Source organism: Poecile atricapillus, chromosome 2, assembly GCF_030490865.1.
Source record: "Poecile atricapillus isolate bPoeAtr1 chromosome 2, bPoeAtr1.hap1, whole genome shotgun sequence".
Classification (NCBI taxonomy): Eukaryota; Metazoa; Chordata; class Aves; order Passeriformes; family Paridae; genus Poecile; species Poecile atricapillus.
The window spans coordinates 49,457,122-49,471,825 of NC_081250.1; the positions used below are offsets into that span (position 1 = coordinate 49,457,122).

General features: G+C 37.6%; 1 protein-coding gene across 21 annotated transcripts in view; it reads left to right on the forward strand.

Annotated features, from left to right (window-relative positions):
• The window catches only part of CLASP2 (cytoplasmic linker associated protein 2), a 146,223-nt gene that overhangs the window by 25,255 nt on the left and 106,264 nt on the right, over positions 1 to 14,704 (forward strand). For all 21 annotated transcript variants that reach the window (XM_058832630.1, XM_058832646.1, XM_058832636.1 and 18 more), the window contains exons 4-7: positions 3,171 to 3,262; positions 3,594 to 3,669; positions 5,154 to 5,251; positions 12,331 to 12,401. In XM_058832630.1, the coding sequence (XP_058688613.1) occupies positions 3,171 to 3,262; positions 3,594 to 3,669; positions 5,154 to 5,251; positions 12,331 to 12,401 (337 nt within the window). The remainder of the gene's footprint in view (positions 1 to 3,170; positions 3,263 to 3,593; positions 3,670 to 5,153; positions 5,252 to 12,330; positions 12,402 to 14,704) is intronic.

Genomic DNA, 14,704 nt, shown 5'->3' on the forward strand with positions numbered 1-14,704 from the left:
GCATATTATGCATATCACAGCTAAAATCTGAGTAGATGTTTTTATGCCATGTGACAGGGCTTTGTTAATTAAAGCATGTTTGAAGCATCTTCTTGGTTTGGACAATGGGAATAAATAAGTTTAATTAGCTCCAAATTTATTTAAAATTAGATTTGTACTTGAACATGTAGAACTAGTCCTTCAGTTAAGGTGCACATTTTCTAACTTAAGAGAATTTGGCTTTCTAGCTGTATGACAGCGATGCTCTGTGAACCATGGACAAACTCATGTGGGGATAAAATGCCCTCTGGCTTGTCATTTTTGGTTGTAAGGAGGCTTGCTTGACTCAACCTTCAGTTCTAAGCATTATGTGGCTTCCGAGTGCTTAATCTTATATCTCAACTCCAAGTCTGAGAAATGGAGGACTGTTTAACAAGATTATATTCTTGAATAGTGATGTTATTTGGAAGAGCCTGGATGTGAGTAGGAACTTAATGTTTGAGTTTTTAGCTCCTGTGGAAAATCTGTTTCTGAGCTCTAATTCTAGAGGTTAATAGGGAAAAAGATGGGTTTTTGTATGTGCTAATTCCCGGCTTTGTTTATTCATAGATACAAGTTTGAATGTTTGTGTGCAGTGAATAAGACATTGTGGACTTCATCTGGAATGAGAAAATTATTGTCAGTTGCTTTGTTTGCCTGGTAAAACATGTAGCATGCTAGGCTATTATAGAACATGTTTATCTCTCTTTGGCTACAGGTCTGATTGGGATTTAGTCATCAGGGTTTAGTAATACCATCCACAAAGATGTGCCTTTATCCATTTACAAGCTGCAGAGTCAGTCATATTCATTGACCAAGAGACATGGAAGTATTTTTTTGTGTCAAAGTGTCAGTAGTTCATAAATTATATGTTACTGTGCCCAAGATGCTTCCAAATACCTGGCATACAGACCAGAACCTCTACAGCAACAGCATTTGGACAAGTGCAGAGCAGAGGACCTTGGAGATATCTTCATTTGGACAGTTGCTGATAAAGAAATTGATGGTGGTTGCTTCGTGCTAAGCCCTTGTCAGAAAAGCTTTACATTGTTGGTCCACCTTTGTTTGTGCAGAGTTGTTAGGCTGTACATAGAGGTGATGGAAGGAAGTTTCCATCCCCTGTGAAGATAACTCTGTGTGAGAAAGCATACGAGGTTTGTGGAGTCCAAGAAGGGCGTGTGTGTGTAAGACAAGGTATGGCTCTCCTGGTAATCTCCCCAGGGTGGGAGAAGCCTGGCTTTGGTTGTCTGCTCTCAGGAGAGCTTATGGGTCATTACAAATTTGGATGAAAAGCATCAATGATCCTCACAGCAGGGACCAAAACAGAGAAGCCTTCCCTGTGCCTCCAACACTGAAATACAGAGCTTTAGACTCCCTGCTGCGGAGAAGCATCCCTTTAGAAGAGCTGAATGGGATAATTTTTTGAGGATAAGTCCTGTAAATTTCTTTCTAGTCAACTCATCTTGCCTCTTCTAACATGTTGTTGAATAATATTTAATTTGTCCTGTCGTTAAATCCTTTACTTGTTTTAGATATTTGGGAGTTTTTTGTTTCTTTTGTGAGCAGGATCTAGATGTAACTGTTTATGGGCAGGAAGGCATAAAAATATAAGTGGTATAAGTGTGCAGGAAAGGGAGAAATAGAGGTTGACATCAACTCTTGCTAGGAACTTCTGAGTGTTAAAATTTCTAACCAGCCGTTTGAATTTCTCTGCTTAAAAAAATTCAGTTCTTAAGGGATAATTCAGTGAGAGACTAAATTTCTCTTTGGTCTGCTTTGTTTGCTTCAGTAGTCTCCAGTTCCCTCTCTTCCTGTATTTTTATACATCTAGGAAGGAGATTCCTTTTTCCCATGTTTGTCTGTGACAGTGGGTTTAATTGGAAGAATGTTTTCTTCCGTACAGTCCTGTTCTTTGTTGTTAAGCTATGCAGTTTTGGCAAACCATATCCTGCTAGTCTAAGGTTTGTTTTCTCTAAATGCAATGAAGTATAAAACAAACAAACAAAAAAACACAGATGGGACAAAATTATCAAGCAGGGCTCTAATTGGAAAATTTTATGTCTTCTCTGAAGCGTGCTACCTCATTAATAATGAGGATGCATATTCCCTGCTCTTATGCTCTCTGTTTTTGTCGATCAACAGCTGTTTTTGAGGGCTTTATTTTTATTTTTTTTTTCCAGAAAGCCGATTGCAATAATTAGTATGTAATACATTTTAGCAGCTTTGTGTGGCGTCATTATAGGTTGCAGTTGCAGCACTCCGGGGTGCAGTTGGCAGGAGGGAGGTGCCTGGGCTGCGAAGTGTGCAGCTCCTGGCAGTGTGCAGCCGTCCATTGCTAGGCAACGCTGCCCGGATGCTGGCCAGGCTGCAATGGCAGCGCTGCAGCTGGAGTGAACTGCAGGCTGAGCCCCTGCATCTGCTCCCACGGAGAGCCCCCGAGCTCCCCAGCTCCACGTTTGCGCTTCCAAAGCCCTGATACACAGCTAGAGCGCGGCAAGGAGATGGAAAGGTAACGGGATAAAGCCGGGAGGCAGAGAGCCGGGGCAGGCAGAGAAAAACGAGTGCGCAAGGAGGTGAACGAGGGTTTAGCCAGCCAGGGGATCGCACCACAGGAAGCGGCACCAGCACAGAGAGGAGAACAGAAAGCAGAGCAAAAATGGAAGCACAGGAATTAGACCAAGGGGACAAGAAATAATCAAAAAATTAAGAAATAGATCTAAAGCAAAAGTAAGGGAGAAGTGGGACAGCAAGGAGTATGGATAAGGACAAGCTGAAATGGATGTGAGGAAATTTTGGCAGGGAAACAGAATATGAAGCAAAAAGAATATAGTAACTTCTGCTTGAGTCAGTAGTTGTTAATGTTTGTTTTGTGTGCATTAACTGTAACAATTCTGTATGTTTTAAAAGCTGTTTCTCAAATTTGGAAAATACTCAACTAGACTGCTGAAGGACGTTTTTAAGGAATTTGTTTTGGCATAGAATTAATCTGTGTTGTGTTCCATATTGTGCATTTCATAAGTTAATTTTATTACTTTTCCAGTGGACCTGTCTTCTTTTATTTTTTTGCAACTATTATGAATGTAATTATATGGAATAGAATTACATTGTATTGTGCTCCTGGTAATTAAAGACCATTATTTCTGCTTTTATAGTACATTTGGGAACGCCTTGCTGTTGGTTTTAAACACAAGAATTACCGATCCCGAGAAGGAGTGTGTTTGTGTCTTGTTGCTACCTTAAACATGTAAGCTTTTTGTTTCTATGGCGATGTAATGGTTCTATCCTTCTTCTGAATGTCATTTTTCTTTGAAAGTAATTCTTTAGGGAGTCTGGTTCAATTAAATTAATACATGGGAAAAAACAAACAACTTAAGTAGTGGGCTTTCTGAAAGAAAGACTAAAGTTACAGAATTTTTATCTTATTTAAAAGTAGATAAAGGACTAATAAGAGAGAGTCAGAGCTTGATTGATGTCACTTTGTATTCTATCTAAGCCAAAATCTAAGCCAAAAGTTCTCTTTTGCAAAAATTATTTTCTGGCTTTTTCTTAAAAAAATACACTTCTTGTTTTTTTAGTTATGGTGCACACCCATTAATCCTCAGCAAGTTGGTACCACATCTGTGTATAGCTTTTGGTGACTCCAACAGTCAGGTAAGGATTTCACCTTACTCACTGGCCCTTGAACAACTATACTTTGACAGAGCTGTGAAAGCAAAATAAATATAATTATTTAAAGGAAAGCTGATAAGAGTGCTTGTGTACAGCAGATCATTATTTTCTACCATGAGAAAAAGGAAACCAAACTTCTTCTTAATCAGTCCATCCACTGGAAGATGAAAGTAGAGTTGCAAAGGCAGCAGTATCGTGATATACTGGTCCCTTTAGTTTTGTCTTCAGAAGCTGAAACTAGTAATTACTGAAAGTAGTTGTTTCTTACAGAGCATGTTGAAAGGAAATAAATAAAAAAAGTTTTTGACACAAAAAATGACCTTCAGAAGCAGCCCTTACATGAAACCTGCGATAGCTTGCCAAATTTGCTGAAAATAACAATATTACGTATAATTATTTTCCAATTGGAACCCAAATGGCATTTGAGAACATGCAAGGATTGTCATTAAATTCATTAAAGTAAGCAAGAACATCTGCAGTGAAAATCGGGAAGTAGTTCATAATGGTGACATGTGAACTTCAGAAAATCTTCCAGTGGCAATGGTTAAACTATCTTGATTTATTTGAAGTTGTTTGAGAGAAAAGACTTTGAATGCAGTGAGGGGGAAGATAATATTGATAGGAGATGGGCTTATAAACAGTATTGGTCCTTATGCTTAATTTCTGAATGCAGTGAAGTTCTTGTCTCCTCTGTGCTGCATAGCACTGCTCTGTTCTAGAGAAATTCTGTTGAGAATTTGTCCTGTTTTGCTGATCATTAGTAAAGACATAGTTCACATCTTGCTAGAGCAATTGTGTGTTTAGTTTGAACTGCTGCAAAGAACAATACTAAAGTCATTGCAGACATTCTTTATAGAGAGTAATGGTATTTACTAAAATGCGTTTTTAGCAGTTTTTATTGTGATGACCATGGTTTAAAATTTTTAAAGAGGCACTCTATCTCCTTTCTTTAACTGTTCTTTCCCCTTCCACTGTCCTGCCCTGTTCCCTTTGTTGTGCTGATGTCATGCCATCTGATTCCAGTTGAAATAAGTAAAGAAAATGCTGATCGCTTTGGTCCACTCTTGTGGGCAGTCTTAGTCTTCCAAAGGACCTTGCTGTGTGTAGAAACAGATGAAAGCAAGATGAAATGTCAAGACTGAGTGCAGAAGCTAACTTTTGAAAGTATTGCCTGCTGTGAGCAAGTCCTAGATAAAGCATGTTTTTTCCACAAATGCTATTCTTATGTCAGACCCAGAAATTCCCTCTAAAGCTGTTACTTCTAGGATTTTTTACCATCTGGGGATGCTCTAATTTGGAACAAATGCCATCTTGATGTAACAGTTGTATTTCCTTTCCTTTTCGTCCTCGGTGTTTCAACTGAATTGGCATACAGGGCCATAGAGACTGTAAGATTAGTGGCCTGTCAGCAAATGTTGTTTTGGTTTCTGTAACCCTGAAATTAACAATTTAAACTGTCTTCACAGGTGAGAGATGCTGCCATACTAGCCATTGTAGAGGTTTACAGACATGTGGGAGAGAAAGTACGAATAGATCTTACAAAAAGAGGAATTCCACCTGGAAGGTGAGCTAGGTGTTCTGGTTTTGTAATTCTGAGCCATTGATGTTCTACTGTTCGTTATCTTAACTTTCAACTCACTAAAAACTGTTTTAACATTACTGTCATTTTTATTTTATATCCAAGTTAGCTTTGCCATTCAGTATGATGTTACTAGAGTTCCTGACTGTGTTGTTTGTTGATGAGTTTATATGAAAGAAAATAAGCCATTGTTTTGTTTCTACTTTTGACTAATTAAGAAAGCTAGACAGAACTTGAACCCCTTATATATTAATATACCACTTTATCATTACCTTCATCTCGCTTCTTGATTTTGATAAAGCTGAATATGTCTTCTGCTTGGTGTCAGAGAGAATATCAGATGAGTGCCTCATTAAATCCAGGAGCCCTAGTTTTTAATGGTCATTTTTAGGATAGCAAAATACAGCTTGATAATATATCAAAATACGTATTCAGCTCTGGGGCCCCCAACATGAGGAGGACATTGACCTGTTAGTTCAGGGGCTGCTGGAGCACCTCTGCTTTGACAACAGGCTGATGGTTCAGCCTGGAGAAGAGAAGGCTTTCGGAACACCTTCCAATACCTAAAGAAGGCATTCAGGAGAGCAGGAGAGGGACTTCTTACAAGGATGTGATATGACCAGCAGCAAGGGCTTGAAAATGCAAGAGGATATAGGTTTAGGTTCAATATTAGGAAGCAATTCTTTATTGTGAGGGGGTGGTAAGATACTGGAGCTGGTTGCCCAGAGAAGCTGTGAATGCCCTGTCCCTTGCAGTGATCCTGGTGGTGTTGGATGGGGCTTTGAGTAACCTGGTCTGCTGAAAGGTGTCTCAGCCCATGACAGAGGGGTTGGAACTGGATGATCCAAAACCATCCTACAGCTCTGTCAAAGCACCATGGGAGAAGGGTGTTGAATTTATTGTTTCACATTCCAGGTAAAGCTCAGCCTGTTGAGACACAAGTTTACCCTGCCGATGAGAATGAGAAGTTGTACACATTCTCTTAATGATAGTCTTGTTTTTAGACTAGTAGTGGATTATATAGTTACCATAGAAGCTTGGGCCATATTACTACTACAATTCAAAAAATTAAGTTTCCTAGCGAGTAAGTGGAACATATCCAAGCTCTTCCTTGCATTAAGACAGAGCCTTGGACATCTTTTGGAACAGAGAATAAAAGAGTGCAATAACACAGCTTTTTTGCAATGAATGTTGGGTCTGACTGTAAGTTTTAAGTTCAGTACTCACCATTTACAATTCCATGTGATACAAGCTGAGTACATCTTGGGATCCAAATAGGATTAAACACCATAGGTGCTTTGTATCCTCAGGACAATCAACAGCTTCTAATTTAGTTGCAGTAGGTGCCAAGTTGTTGTTTCTACTGTCTGAATCAGCTGAATACAAAATTCCCCCGGATCTGAAAGCAAGCATGGTTGTATAATTTGCATTTACATAAAGAAGAAGGACTCTACTTGGTGCATGTTAAATGGGTTGTTGCCACTAAATCTCAAACAGCTTTGCACCTGACAGTCAGAACTAGTGTTGAATGGTACATGAGCTGAGTGTCAGTGCTGTGTCTTCTGCAGTAGGTTTCAGGTTGGGATAAAGGGGGGAGTTACGATTTGTTTGAGTTAGCCATGAGACTCTCTGTCCCATCCATCTCTGACAGAAAGCAGAGTTCCTGTAGTCCCTTCTTATTCCTTCACACAACTAAGAAGGTGTTTGACAAAGCTCAGGAAAGACAGATCAGCTTTGTGGTAGCTCAGACTGTTGTTCCTTCAGAGACAGACCTAATTTAAGGCATTTCTTCCCCCATGCTTGTCAGAGGTTTTCCCTTTGCTTATATGCAGTAAAATTTTTAGGTAGTTATGCAGGAGCTGTGATATGTGGGAAAAAACCTTTGATGTAGAGTATCATTGTTATTTTGAGAGGAATCTGTGTTCGTGTGTGTGTGTCTGGGTAGGTTTTAAGGGTTTTAAGTATTACAGATAATCTGTAGTTCAGACACGACTGCTTTCAGTTGTTGAGTTCAGCCTTAAAGAACTGCATTGCAGCTCCTTTACTGTAAGTCAATGCGTTAAAAATTACATGTAAACATAATTATTAGCAGAAAAATCTATTACTTTAGTGTTTGGTGTACACATGAATCAATAGAATGTAGGCTTGTTTAGTTTGCAAAGCAAATTACACATTGCAGAGCTGTGTGTTGCTGCTTGAATGCACTCCATCCTAGAGCACTAAAAATAAGAGCTCCTGTCTGCTGAAGGGAAGGCAGGAAAGTTAATCAAGCATTGTTTTGAGAAATTGTTCAACTTCCTTAAATATGTAAATGGTATATACATGTTTTGTCTATGTAAAGCCAAATACAGTCAGTACTTTAATAATAGTAGGCTTAGAAGGTTTTGTAATCTGAACCTGGTAGGGTTTGCCTTTGTGGAAAATAGTGGATTTTCTACAGGGCTTTACTGGACCTGTCAGAATGTAAGTAATGAATAAAATATGGGATCTTACTTAAGTAGTTCAAGTCTACTTATTTGCTATTTATTTTTCTTCAGTGCATTTCTCCTCTTTCCTGAGATTAGTTGGTGAGTTTGTTTATAAATAAAATTAGCGAGTTCCTCTATTTGTTATTTTTTAACTTAGAAATGTCAGAATATCATTAGGCTTTTTGCTTGAAGCACGTTCCTTTTCCAGAACAATCAGAATCATGAAGTCAGTGGTTGGAAATTTGGATGTTTTCCCTTTTGTTATAATTGCTGCCAGAGAGTTTGACAGTTTTTGGTGTCAGACCTGAAAGTAGTAGTGTTAATGTATTTGTGAATACCGAAAGTGGATGTTACATTTATTGTTCAGTGAGCCAAAAATACTGAAGAGGTTTTGTTCTCTATGGGCCAAACTGAATGTTTTTCGGTATGGAATCTGTGTGGCTGATCTTCCCTGAATGGAAATAGTATATGTGGCTCTGGATAGCAGTTACTTAGTCTGAGTGTTAAAAGCTTTTATCTTTGAGGAATTCATCTGACAAATTTCCCCACTGTTGCTTGAGAAACAGAAATGTAAAAAAACAGTCATTTGTTTAGTTCTTATGTCTAGGGCCACAACTTCATTTCCTAAAAGGTTGCAGCATATTGAAGTATGCATTTCTGAATACCACGTTTCATGTGGTATGCACATCCTTCTTATCTGTCTAGTTCAAGTGGAAGATGAGGTCCATCTGTGTGTCCAGATGTGGACACATGTCTTCAAGATTTGTTTTGGGCTTTTTTTTTCTTGGAAGGGAGAAATACGGAGAAACAACTGCAAAGTTTCATATGGGCCATTTCCTGCTTTAGACTCAGTTTGGACATAAAAAACAGACTGGTTACTACCCGTTCTTCTACTTTATCCTTCTCCTGTTGATAGGGGAGTGGTGCTCTTTTGTCTCTTCACCACAAGGTCCACACTTTTTAGGTATACCCCTCTGCCTGTCATACGAACAGTTGAACTTCATCAAGCATGGTAATGAATAACAGCTTTTCAGTGTGAGGTGGTGTGCACATTCTATGGGAGCACCCATGTTTCCATGTGTGTGCATGTCAGCTCAAGCTGTGTCCTAGCAAGGTATGTATATATTCCTCTCACTGCCCATCCTCACCACAGTATGTTAATATTTTGATAGAGACCTGGCACCTGCTGGATGAGAGGGTTTGGCACATTGCCAGGAGCCCCCATTTAAAGTGCTATAACTTCATGCATTCCATTCATTCACTGACAGCCCATCCAGAAGTACCTGCTGTCTCAAATGTGGTTTTTGTCAATGGGGATTTTCCTGTCTATACGAGAAATTGTGGAAGACCTGTACATGCCTTTTTGGGAAAAGAAGATAGTATTTCTGTCCACCAGTGTCATGTGATGACTTCAGTGATTGATTATGATTGCCACATCCAGAGTTGGGCTTGCAGATATGAGATGGAGGAGTAATAATGCATCTCTTCTCAAAGAGCATTCTTTATTTCCTGTAAAACTGGTCTTCATCCAGCCCTGTAGAATTTCTTGGATTCTTCTTGGCAGGCTCTCTTTTGCCAGGAGCTGAACCTCCTGTAAACATTCTTAAATTGACTGTGGTTGCAATAATTTTAGAGACTCTAGCCCATACTGCCTTGCTGCCTGTGACCGTGTGAAGAAATATGAGAAGAGAAGAAGGTAGTAAGAAGAGCAGGGTAGGAGGAGAGGGAGGGAGAAACTTGTTGTGAGAGACTTTGCAAAGTAGTAGTTACAGATCCTGTAAGCTCTTCTAAAGAGAGGGTTGGTTCTACAGTAGTGCTTTACCACGTTGACAACTGTGTTATAATGGACTCTTCTGTTGTTGTTGGAGTTATGACAAATACTGTAGAGTGTGCCTCTGGTCATAAAGACATGCTTTGAAAGTTGAAGGAGTGGCAGTACTGTGTGTTGTTCTCCAGCCTGCACCACTGACAACATAGCGTCCTGTGCTGACAAACACATTTTTCTTATTGTTTATAGTTAATAGTTTATCAAATATTTTGCCCAGAGTGAGAGGCAACATGTATATTATTATAACATATTTATAAGGAAGCATTTTGCCTTTAGCTTCTGTTTAAAACACTCAGGGAAGCATTTTTGAAAACAAAGTTCAAAAGAGCAGGCAATATTTTTTTGTCTTTTGAAAAAATTTTATCTAAAAAAAAATCTTACCTAAAATATTTGTGCCAAATAGATAACATCAGCTTTACAGGATATAAAAATTAAAGTGACATTTTAAGGCAGATCTGTTAATCTCTCTAATTGTATTCAGTTTCTCTTGGGAGGACAGTTTTAGCCTTTCAGATGTAGTGTTAAGTCTTCCTCATTAACTAGGTGAGCTGTTAATGCAGTGTTTGCTATGGAATCCAGCACTGTTGAGGGGAACTCACAATCCATGATAAACACAAACATATGAGGCAAACACATTAACTTCTTGTTATGAAAGCAAGATGGCCTAATGCATTATTATACGTATTGATTCTCATGTGAACTTCTCACTTCATATGGCTGAAAGCACATAGCATGTTAATGGGATTTCATGTGTCATTAGTAAATTCTAGTACTCAAAAAGCATTTAATTTCAAAAGTTTTACTTTTTCAAGTTGAAGTGCAGAAAACCCCATTTCGCTATATATTTGCCTTTGGTTTACAAAATTGATATTTTCATTAAAAGACTTGAGGTTTAATAATAAAACAGTGACATTTGTCAATTGCTGCTGTTTCAGACATTTTGCTGTGGCAGCAGTGGTTGGAAATGCAGTGGTAGTGCAAAAGAGAGAAAGGATAATAGGTTCCAGAGACAAGCTGGCAAGTATGCTAGGGAAAGATTAGCCAAACTACTACTGAGCTACATGTAGTTTTGAGATAAGTTGAGATGGTAGAGTAACTGCTGGTTTGTGTTAGGAGTTATTGACTTAAATTATTAAGGAGATCTTTGGTTGTGTTTAGATGCTTGCAGTAGGGTAGGTCTTTTTGTGGAGATCTGTACTTGTTGTGGGCCTACTAAGTCCAGGACAAATTTCCTCTGTAACAGATTGCTTTGAAGTATTTGAAAAGCAAAAATAAATGCATCAAGGGAGTCCTAAATTGTTGCAGAGGTGGGGGGGGAGGCTCAAATTTTCTACGCTGTTGTCTGCCTGCATTTCATTCTTTTATCACATTCTTCATTATTAGATAAATGAGGTCCCAGTGAGTGAAAGGGATATGCAAGTCTCAGGGAACACAGACTATGCAGTGAAAGTGCACTGCCTCTCTACATGGATCATTGCATAAAAGTGGTGTGTGCATAATGAAATGTTAAAGTGAAATCTTTGTGCATCCTTGACTTTTTCTCCTTGTGAGACTTTTCATACCTGGGTGTAATTCTTACCCATTTTTCTTAGTTTGTCACAAAATAGTTTGGATTGTAACTTGCAAAAACAGCCTTTCAGTGCAAATTTTTATGAAATTTTGAGTTGGGTGGTATAGTCTCTAGTTCTTCTGATGTAGCTGAACTGTACCTGTTCAGAGACAGGTACAGTTTTGGTGATTTCTAGTTCATAACTTGGTTCATTTAAAATCAGGATTCAGTGCTGATAGTCCTGGAGCTAAAAATCCCATGTGCATGTTAAATATTACCATATTCCAAGTAGTCTAAAATGCAAAGTCTTTGGAGAAATACAATAAATTGTTCTCAATTGTTTGCAGCTGAACAATGTATTATGTCAGTACAAATCTATTTTTTATTGCTAATGCAATGGATTGGGTCATGTTTCTCTGGGAGATACTTGCACTGCTTTTATTGGGTTTTCAGCAGAAGTGATGAGAAAGGGCTGTTGAAGTGTTTTGCCAACTTTCTTGATTGAACACCATTTTTTGCCTTGTGGGACTAGGCTGCAAATCTCGGATTGTGGAGTTGTTTGGTTTATTTGGAGTTTTGTTTGTCTGTTTGCTGTTTACATGTAGCAAAGCTTTTGCAGTGTATTCTCTATTGTGACAGTTGAAATCAGTGGTGTGCGGGTTGGACACATTTAAGTGCTCAGTGTATCTTAAGTTTAGAAGAAAGTTTTGTTGTTTGGGGATAATTTTTTGCTGTGGAAGTGCTAACTGCCACAGAGCTCTTTTATAACCAAACTGAGGAAATTTTGTGGAACAAAAACCTTTAAGAAAATGAGTAATAGTCTTAGAACAAATTAAATAGCAATCCTTTTTTTTTCTTTTGAGTGAATAGTCCATAGTTTAAATTCTAACCTGTTGTTCAGTGTGAATAAATACATGCATATACTATATATAACCAATATGTGCTATTACTGAACCTGAACTTTAGAAGGTTATTTTTAATCATGCTAATAACAGTACTCAATTTTTGTTCTTTGCTAAGTTTACTTGGCTTTCTATGCATTTCTGTGAAGATGCTCAGCTAAAGAGGAATCCTTTAGGAATTGTTTCTTCATACACTTAATCCCTTGTCTATTCTACATTGCTGCTTTATATATGTTAATAAAGTGATTTCTGTTTTTATCAGTAGCTAGTGGGATTTCAGAGACATAAAAATCCTTTGTTGTTTTTGTTCTTTATAGGTTGCAAACAATCTTTGCAAAATTTGATGAAATAAGAAACTCTGACAATATGATTTTAAGTAACGTCAGTGGTAAGTATGAAAGATAATATATTTCTAATCAGCTTTAGATTAATGAAAGATAAATATTTAAATGCTAGCGTTATCAATGTGAGATGGATGTGTGGAAACATGTAAATGCTAAGAAAATGAGACACTTGGTGAAACAAGCTTTTACACTTTACTGGAGGTATTTTCTGGATTGTGGTCAGAATAAAATTGGAAAAGGTGTTGAAACTGCACGGCAACAAGCAGTGAATGTTTAATGAGTTACAGATGTGCTCAGTAGAGGATAGAAGAATGCTAAAAAGTGTTCATGTATGGGAAAAAAAGATCAGATGAACCTTTATCCTTAGTAGGTTTCTAAGAGAAAAATGTACTTTAGTGATGGGTGTGTTGGATATCTTCTCTGTTAAAATGATGCATCATGATTGTAATACATGGAGCTTTAAATCATAGAACTGGGAGACTGCAGCATTCAAAGACAGCTTAATTGTTGAAGTTAAGACTTCACTGAGCTTGAGCTCCTTATTTTGGTATATTTAAAGAAAAGATAACCTGTTATGCATAGTCCTTATTGCTTCCTGCTGCTTTTTTGCTACAGTATTTTTACTGTGAAAATTTAATTTAAAACTGTAAATTATAAAAAAAAAAAGTTACATAACAGCAAAACAAAGGAGGTGCTGTGGCAGTGGCTTTAGCATAGTCAGATTTGGAAGCCTCATTGTCTTCTGCAAGGAATCAATAGATCTTGTTTATTGGGAAGAGTTTTCTCATGTTAATTTGTCTTTCAAAGTAACTATGTTAATTATGGTCTGCTATATGTAAAAAGTGTAGCTGTTCAAGAGTAGAAATACCTGATGAATGTATATAATTCCTTAATATATTCAAATATACCCTTTTCGTTTTAAATATTTGTCACTCTTCTTGTGTGAAAACAGAAGTGACTGCAAGTTCAAAGGAAAGTGTTTTTGTAACCTTTTCTTTGACGTATGAGTTTCTGTGCTGCATTTTGCTTTGAAATAAAACACTGCTGTTCTTGAACACTTAAAAATTGATTTGTAAAAATTCGTATTTTTTTAAAAAAAACCCAAAGCATTCTAAGCTGGAGAAGAATGCTCTACATAAAAATGTAAATGTTTATGTTCTGTTAGATTGTAAATTTACTCATTATGAAAGGGTAAACCATTAACTTTTGCATTTAACATTAATACAGCTGCATAGGTTTCATAGATTTGAGATATTCAGAGATGCATTTTATATGTGTATTTTTTCTGTTGGTAGTTCTCAGGAGAGTGGAGAAAGTCACACCAGGGAAAATAATAATGGAAATAACTTAAATGTATGAAAATATATATATACACCACACTAGTTAACATAGCATTTTTGTCCTTTTTGTCTCCATTTAAGAGAGTTAGCAAAGTTTATTTTGAAGTGATTTTTATCTCATGTGCAAAATACAAATATTAATGCTGATCTATGTCAGTATAAACTGACATAGATCATTTTTTGTCTTGTAGGTGGCAATTTCTGTGCAAAAGATACTGTAGTTCTGTTTTGGTACCATGAATGACAGAATCCCTCCTAATACGTTGATTTCAGCATTTTTGCTTAAACCTAGTTCATCTGTTGCTTCCATCTAGGCAGTTTTTCAATGTTATTCCATTGTTAGTGTTTTATCTTGGCTTTGTGCTTCATTATTCTCTGAAGGACAATTTGTATTTACTGCTTGCAGGTGTAGATTTAAAGTTACTGTTGAATTCCTGTAGCCTTGGTTCCAACTTTTCTTTCAGGAGCTTTATCAAACATCTCTGGATAAAAGCCAAATTTTAGTGGCTAAATACATCTGCTACAGTGCTGAGAATCTTTTTTTTGCGTACTTTGGATATTTTGTAGTAGGGTTTGGGAAGGTGTGGGGGGAGTAGGGTTGTCTTTGCAAAGTGGGGGGAGGCAGAGGCGGGGTGGAAAGCACAAAAACACTTCAACTGGTTTTAATATAATTAAACTCCGTAGTGGAGTTTTCAAAATCCATCGTTTTCTTAACAACAAAAGGAATGGCTTTTTGCCCGGTGAGTTACTGTCCGAAGTAGGGTGACTGTACTGATGGGGGGGTCCTGTTTGGTGTGTGACGGATAGGGAGGAACTTGTTAGTACAACCTTGGAAGATGTCTTCTTCTTCATAGTCCTGAGTGACACTGCTGTGGTAGTGAATATTTGGTGTGTTGACCTAGTTTCTGAGAATCCAGAGATGTGACTTAGTATTCTTTCATCAAACAATGCTAACGTCAGTTGTTCGGCCTTTTTATCCAGCATGTTCTTGGGAAGAAAAAAAGGAA